The sequence below is a fragment of the Hordeum vulgare genome, chromosome 7H (assembly GCF_904849725.1).
Source record: "Hordeum vulgare subsp. vulgare chromosome 7H, MorexV3_pseudomolecules_assembly, whole genome shotgun sequence".
Lineage (NCBI taxonomy): Eukaryota > Viridiplantae > Streptophyta > Magnoliopsida > Poales > Poaceae > Hordeum > Hordeum vulgare.
The window spans coordinates 627,883,689-627,891,755 of NC_058524.1; the positions used below are offsets into that span (position 1 = coordinate 627,883,689).

Consider the following 8,067-nt stretch of genomic DNA (forward strand, 5'->3'; position numbering starts at 1 on the left):
GGCTACAACAATCAGTATTATAGTAGAAAAACCCCCCCCCCCCCCCCCCCCCCTCCCCCCTAGAATCGTCCCTGCGTGGCCTGGCAGCAAAATCTCTAGCCTCGAAACTGGAATTCGAATTCAAATTCGGCATGGTTGGCAGTACTATAGCTGGTAGTACAAAGTGGTCCCAGGTTTGCAAAAGTATTTTTCCGTTGAGGACTTATTGGTGGTGTCACTTTGACTTGCAGTGACCTGACCTCGTAGTAAGCTATAATTAGAAGCAGCCTACTACCATCAGTACCCTGCTCCTAGCATGAAGCTGAGACATGTGGGCACGTTTTGCAGCGTGTCCTGTATTCCTTGATTCCCTACCCTTCCCTGCCATTACAAAATTTGAAATTGAAGGCAACATGCATGTGAACGGTGGTGAACGTGGTCATGATCTTGACCCTGATTTGGTGACGCCAATGCATGGGGTGGTTTGTGAATTTTGCAGGGATACGAATTCCCTTGCAAGATCTGGAGAAAACAAGATGGGTTTAACTGGATTATTAGTAATTTGATTCAAGTGCCACTCGTCCTGAGTTATGCATGCCCGCTTATACAACACAATTTTTACTAGATCCCACTAATCATTAGTGTTGACGACGAAAAGGTAAAGTACTGGACTCACTAAAAGAAGATGATAAAGAGTACATGGACCTGAAATTGATGCTCGACATGTAATTTCAATCATTATCGCATTATGTCGACCTTTTTAGTTCATTTCCTGATATCAAGTAATCAATGACTCATTTATTCTTTTTGTTTGCCGGGTAGGGTTTGAAAAAGGTTCATCCAGAAGATTCCCGGTGAATGGAAACCAAAGCTGAGATGGACACAGACCAAGGTAATTAAGTAGTACTAGCTATACGTCCGCGCATCTCTTTAATTCTAGTTTCAATACCATTATCATAATTAATTATTATCTGACTGCATTCTATTCTCGTAAAATGGTGCATGTGGTAGGTACATGGACTAATCTCTGTGCATACTATGTTTGTGAGAACATTCGCTTTATGACCGAATGGTGCCCAGATGCAAGAACTCGTTGGGTACATGCATAAACACTATTCACATTTTTTTTATCATGATCTAATATATATACACACAACTAATATATTCATATTGGTCTCTTTTTTTAAAGATGTCGGAGATGCGGGATCAGCTCCTACCAAAGGACCGCATACGAGCACTTCAAGAGGAAATGACTGGATTTTTGCTTGAGCAGGTCATAGCCCCCGACGAAGAATACCACTTCACCAATTAATACATGCATGTAATGATCTGCAAGTTGGAGGATAAATTGTATATACCAAATTGTATATGCGTGTATGCATATATATGCATGGTCGTACGAAAAATTCTATGATATATGTATAACGTGTACGGTAATATGTTTGAAATGAAAAAAGAATTAAATGGAGAACAGAATATGAAAAGCAAAAATAAACAGTAAACCCCAAATCCCCAAATCCCCGAATCCTATAGTTCCGGTTGGTGTTACCAACTGGGACTAAAGATCCCTGCCCCCTGGCACGCTCTGTCAGCCACGTGAAAGGGAATTAGTCTCAGATCGTGGCAAACCGGGACTAAAGGGGTGGGGGGGCTTTAACCCCAAGTTATTAGTCCCGGTTGATGAACTGAGACTAAAGGGGGTGGGCTTTAACCCCAAGGTATTAGTTCCCGTTGGTGAACTGGGACTAAAGGGGGTGTGCTTTAACCCCAAGTTATTAGTTCCGGTTGGTGAACTAGGACTAAAGGGGGTGAGGGGGGGGGCTTTAACCTCAAGTTATTAGTCCCGGTTGGTGAACCGAGACTAAAGGTCCTTGTCAATCGGGACTAAAGCGTTGTTTTGTACTAGTGTAAGGCCCTATGTAGAATGACCGCCTTAGGCCCTGTTTCTTTAAAAAGTCCTAGGACTTTTTTAGTCCCAACTAAAAAGTCTCTAATCCCTATTCGTTTCTTTTCAGGGACTAAACAGAGACCAGAGGTCAATAAATGACATGCAAAAAGACCATGTTACCCCTATTATGTAGTACAACTTATTAAATGACATGCTAAAAGTAGGGGCATTGTTGGAAAAAGTGTCAAAAAAGTTCCAAAAAGTCCCTCCCATAGGGACTTCTTCCTTTAGTCCTAAATACCCCATTTTAGTCCCTAAAAGTCCCTCCCGTTTCTTTCACATGAGACTAAAAGGGACTTTTTTAGTCTCTACATCAAAAAGTCCCTGTAAAAAACACCCCCTTAGGAGCGTGGTCTTGAAACTCAGTCCCTTGTTCATCTTGCAAAATTGCAAGAAAGTTATGCATGTATTTAATAGTTCCTATGATTTGCAAGAACTTTGTGAGGGTTCATCTTTTTTAATCCATCTAATGCTGGCTCTTTGTTTCCAATAGATGTGCTTGTTGAAAGATGGTTGAGGGGCTTCCCCTCCTCCCTGGTGAAAGTTAAAAAACAAAGATGTGCTCGAGGTGTCCTGTAGGAAAGCTACATATATGAATATCTTAATTCTGTATTAAGACCTTCACAGATGTACATGAATGACATAAAATGTGACATACTATAAAAAGCATATATATAATCACATATACGTCCCTTTATTGTAGTGATGCATCACAGACACTAAAGATGGTTGCAGAACATACCCCTCGAACCATGTAAATCAGCAAGCATCTTCTTGGATACTGGCTAGGAGTCATGGACATAGGAGGGACAAAATTAGTTGATGAACAAAATTTGTTCATGAAGCGGATATGGGGAGGCGATGTGCTCGACCAGACGCATTCGTCACGTCGGACGTGCTCCACGCTAGCCCATTCGATTCCACATATATTCGTCTCCATTTCTTCGCCGGATCAAACACGAGCCGCTCCAACCCTCCATTCCACTCCGTTACCCAAGCTCCCGTCCGATGACCTTTGACCTTCTTAGCCATGTCGGACAGTGGATCCGAGTCCCATACCACCAGATCCGTCGACCCTGAGCTCGTCTCATGCGGTCATGAGAAAGAAGATGGCTGTTCGGTTTGGTTTTTGCGGTCCGACGAAGATATATGTCGCTCGGTGATGAAATGTCCAAGTAAATGGGCGATGCCGACCGTTGCAGGCAGCCAATGGACGTGACGGGCCCGGAGGCGTGGTGGAAAGCGACCCCACTCTGACTCTTGATTGGTCAGGTCCCTCTCCCTCTCCCTAACCTTCTCTTCTCCTCTCCTCTCCTCTCCTCTTGTCTCATCTGATCCTAACCTAACCCAACCCAACCCAACCCGATCTCTCTCATCCTCCTCGCCGTCGGCCTCTCCGGCACATCCTCCGTCACAGGTACGCCCCCCCTTCTCCCATCCCCCGCCCCGCCCCGTCCATGGAGCCCGATTCGATTCGATCGTCGCCGCCGAATCGAATCAGGGCGAGAGCCACGCCCCAGATTCGCGGGGCATTGCCTTCCCCGATCTAGCCGCGTTCCCCCCACCAATGCGAGTTAACGAGGCGAGCTCGAATTTAGGGCTCTGCTTCGTTTTCTCCGATTACGACCCACTACCACGTTTATTTACTCTTTTTTTCCCCATCCAGTTGAATTGCTTCCTGCCTGCCCGCAGGCCGCAGGTGACTCAATCCCGCCGGGAATTATTATCAGCTGCAAGGGACGGAAACAGGGCACGCCACTCTGCATTTTTTTTTGGGTCCGAAGAAAAGGAACTTCACCATCATCCAAGGGGGCTGCGATTCACTCGCTCCAATTACTGATTATGATGCTCTATGAACCCACCACTGGAACACTAAATCCCGGACGCGGATGTGCCGGAGGCGAAGGAGAGGGCGCGACAGCTTGAGTACAGCCCTCTTGCGGCGGGGCACACAGGGCCGACGGCACAATCGCAATGCCAATGGAGTTGCCCGACAAATTGCTCCTGCTGCTCGGGAGCTACTCCCTGCCTGTCTGGGCCACCATCATCTCGGGCCTCTTCGTCGCCCTCTCCCTCTCGCTGTCCCTCTACCTGCTCTTGAACCACCTCTCCGCCTACAAGAACCCGGAGGTACGTTGGTTGGTTGCTGTTATCATCGCTCGCTGTTTAATTCCTGATTTCCTATGTAGAGCAGGGTAAAATTTGTTGCTGGAGCCGTGTTCGTGTTTGGACGGACTCACCGTTGCTGCGTTTCTGCTTTTCCAGGAGCAGAAGTTCCTCGTCGGCGTCGTTCTGATGGTGCCGATATACGCGATAGAGTCGGTAAGGTGCTACGCCATGTCTTGTTCAAGTGTGCCGTCGCAATGTTGTTTGGCTGGGAGAGGTCGATCCTTTAGCCGTTAACTATTGTGTCTTATTCTACCTGTTGCAGTACATATCCTTGGTGAATCCTTCAATCGGTGTAGATATTGAGATTCTGCGAGACGGATACGAGGCGTTCGCCATGTACTGTTTCGGCCGGTATCTAGTTGCGTGCTTAGGTACGCCTCCGTCTGTCTAGCATTCCAACGTTATCATCCATCTCTCTGCCCTTCCGTATAATAACCTTCTTCGTGCTAGGTGGAGAAGATAGGACGATTGAGTTTCTGAAGAAGGAGGGCAGTTCAGGTTCCGATGCACCACTTTTAGGCAATGCATCCGAAGAACGGCATGTCAACCACCCTTTTCCGATGAATTACATGTTGAACCCATGGCCCATTGGCGAATGGTTCTACTTGGTAGTTAAGTTTGGGCTTGTCCAATATGTAAGCCGCTCTTCAGCTCCCATTCCTTTTCATTTTGCAGCATCTGACTTCTGACGGAAAATCAAACTAATCTGTTCCCCTTTTTCCTTTGGTAGATGATAATAAAGACGATATGTGCTCTTCTTGCGGTCATTCTTGAATCCTTTGGAGTGTACTGTGAGGGAGAGTTTAAATGGAACTGTGGGTAAGATACATACTCATGAGTCAACCTGTTTATTTATTTTTTCACTTAACAATCCTTGCATGAACTCGTCTCATTCTGCTGCTATACTGCTATTGTACTACCACCTCTGTTTTTCCTTATGCCATTTTAGATGGCGTGCGGTCATCGTTAATGTGCACACAAGTATTTGGTTATGTCATGTGTAAAATCTATTCCCTGATTTTGAGTTAAAATGCATTTGAATCTCACTGTATATTAATAAACATAGTGATATATAATTACAATAAGTAACTGTGGTCAAAGGTATTTACTTGATTTAATGCCCAAAATGACAGATAAAAGAGAGATGAGGTAGTACTGTTATGCTGATAAATCTTTATTTTAATGGCATTCATGGCAATGTTTCAACATTTTTGAGAAGATTGTAATGGTAATGAATTTCCTGGCCAAAGAAAAAGAATGGTACTGAATTCATGTATCCTAGATTTTGTTGTGCTGCACATGTCATTCACTTACAAGCAGGAATCATGTTACCATAAATTTAGCAATTTTTCATGGCTACAAATTGCATTGAATGACTTTATTTTTGGCATGAACCTCTTCATTGTTAGCTCTTATAGATGAATCTCAGAAGTTCATTCGTGAGACTGAAATATATTTATGTTTATCTTAGATTTACGGAGCGAAATAACTTCAAGCTTGTCTTTTGCACATCTGATGATGCATTAGTTTAAAACTTTAAATGCATTCTCTTGCTACTTACAAATTGCTGTCTTGTTTACCAGGTACTCTTACACTGCTATGGCTCTCAATTTCAGTCAGTCATGGGCCTTATACTGTCTCGTTCAGTTTTATGCCGTCATAAAGGATGAACTAGCTCATATAAAGCCCCTAGCAAAGTTTCTGACATTCAAGTCTATTGTCTTCTTAACATGGTGGCAAGGTGTGGCAATAGCGTTGCTCTCCAGCTGGGGCTTGTTGAGAGGCCCTATAGCTCAAGAGTTGCAGTTCAAGTCCAGCATTCAGGACTTTATCATCTGCATAGAGGTGGTGACATGTTCCCAATTATATCATTTCAATTCCTTATGCAAATCCTTGTTTAAGCATATACTTGCATTCTCAATTTTTTAATAATCCTGACGAAGCAATAACCCTGCCATTGAAAATGAAATAAATTAACTGAAGTTATTTTTTTTATCATCGAATGCAGATGGGTTTTGCTGCTGTTATTCACCTGTACGTCTTCCCTGCCAAGCCATACGAGCTAATGGGCGATCGTTACGTTGGAGATGTTTCAGTTCTGGGAGACTATGCTTCAGTTGACTGCCCTCTAGATCCAGACGAAGTTAAAGATAGCGAGCGCCCAACTAAGATTAGGCTTCCCCAGCCAGATGATCACGTCAGATGCTCCACTGCCATAAAAGAAAGCGTCCGCGATGTTGTACTCGGAGGAGGCGAATATGTAAGGAAAAGATGTTATTTGTTCTGTTACCCCCTTCAACCAAAGTTTCATTTTGTGACCAACTGCAGCTAAACCTGAAACATCTTATCTACTGAATCTCGCAGATTGTGAACGACCTGAAGTTCACCGTCAACCACGCGGTGGAGCCGATCAACGAGAAGATCCATCAGATATCGCAGAACATGAAGAAGCACGATAAAGATAAGAGAACAAACGACGACAGCTGCATCGAATCGCCGCGATCGTTGCACAGGGTGATCAGTGGGATCGACGACCCGCTACTGAACGGGAGCCTTAGCGACAACAGCGGCCCCAAGAGAGCACGGAGGCAGCAGCGCAGGAGGTCGGGCCCGGGGACCATCGGCGAGAGCAGCGATCATGGGCTGGGCGGGTACGAGATCCGGGGGCACAGGTGGATCACAAAGGAGTGAGGATGATGAGGATCGAAGCCCGGTCTGCACTGCAGCATTGAATTCCTTTGAAACTGAAGCGCTGGCTGCTCTGGATCTTTAGGACTGCTAAACCTGGAAGGCAGTGATCTCAAATCACCCAAATTCTTGATGAATCCGGGAGTCAGTGCTTGCAGAAGCAAGATATGTGTCATCACCCCACGACACGGCGAATCGAGCTAGCGATTTTTCGGCTGACTATTTCAGCCGCTGATGACATCGAATCTCACATATTGAACAGTATAGCAGGATTATTCTACAGCAAAGAGAAGGATGGTCATGACAGGTTTCGTACATCGTTCGTAAACCTTTTGGACGAACATCTTATTCTGTAATGTACAGAATGATAATAAGATTTAAAAGGATTAATAGATGTTTCGTTCGATGAGGCACGGTCTTGCCCAGTTGTCACCATACTGTTATTATGGCATGATCCTGGGGAGCAGATGGTGATGTGTATCACCATTGCCTGAAGAATATTTCAGAGTTGGTTTTCGAGCCGCCCGATCTGAATCAAACAGCATTGCGCTTTCTCCTACCTCCGACCTTCTCCTTCCTCTGATCTGCCCGCTGGCCCAACTGCCTGTTGTCGGCACCTGCTTCCGGCGGTGATCCAGTGTGCGTTGCCGCCCTGCCCTGCTGCCGTCCCTGAATCACACTGTTATTATAGCAAATGTTTTTTTGTTGTTGCCATCTGAAGGTGTGGGTGTATGAACTATGAAGCGGATAAGAGATGGACATGGCTTCCTGTCGGTTCATCTCCGTTGTTTGTAAGCTTTAGAGAGCAGCCACCATCCCAAAGTGACCAACAGAAACTGCATCACCATCAGATAGACCAAGGAAAAAACAAACAGTTGGTGCAGAAGCCACTTTTTCATTGGAATTTTGTTGGAAATATTAGCACTTCCAAACATTCCAAACAATGTTTTGATATACCAGAATTTTCAGTAGACTGTTAAGTTGAACTTGCACCGGTAATACAACATCACACAAGCCTTGCAAGCAATGTGACTTAGTGTAAGTCACGGGATCTTGTATTACGGAACGAGTAAAGAGACGTGTCGGTAAACGAGATTGAAATAGGTATGCGGATTTTGACGATCGAATCTCGGGCAAGTAACATACCGAAGGACAAAGGAAATGACATACGGGATTATATGAATCCTTGGCACTGAGGTTCAAACGATAAGATCTTCGTAGAATATGTAGGATCCAATATGGTCATCTAGGTCCCGCTATTGGATATTGACCGAGGAGTCCCT

General features: G+C 44.9%; 1 protein-coding gene across 2 annotated transcripts; it reads left to right on the forward strand.

Annotated features, from left to right (window-relative positions):
- The first annotated feature begins 3,697 nt into the window (after positions 1-3,697).
- Positions 3,698-7,193, forward strand: LOC123408645 (protein LAZ1). Of its 2 annotated transcripts, none has more exons than XM_045101703.1 (8): positions 3,698-4,057; positions 4,193-4,254; positions 4,359-4,467; positions 4,547-4,731; positions 4,827-4,915; positions 5,680-5,941; positions 6,105-6,356; positions 6,461-7,193. In XM_045101703.1, exons 1-8 carry the CDS (start codon positions 3,817-3,819, stop codon positions 6,785-6,787), a joined length of 1,527 nt encoding a protein of 508 aa, XP_044957638.1. In that variant the 5' UTR covers positions 3,698-3,816; the 3' UTR covers positions 6,788-7,193. The 2 variants fall into 2 exon arrangements, with proteins under 2 accessions (XP_044957638.1, XP_044957639.1); XM_045101704.1 differs by having other exon boundaries at positions 4,193-4,249.
- The last annotated feature ends 874 nt before the right edge of the window (positions 7,194-8,067 follow it).

Excerpts from the sequence above, each read along its gene's own strand:
- LOC123408645 (XM_045101703.1), top strand. The coding sequence starts at position 3,817 with ATGTGCCGGAGGCGAAGGAGAGGGCGCGACAGCTTGAGTACAGCCCTC. Across the intron at positions 4,916-5,679 it reads GAGTTTAAATGGAACTGTGG|GTACTCTTACACTGCTATGG; the intron begins GTAAGATACATA and ends CTTGTTTACCAG. Across the intron at positions 5,942-6,104 it reads ACTTTATCATCTGCATAGAG|ATGGGTTTTGCTGCTGTTAT; the intron begins GTGGTGACATGT and ends CATCGAATGCAG.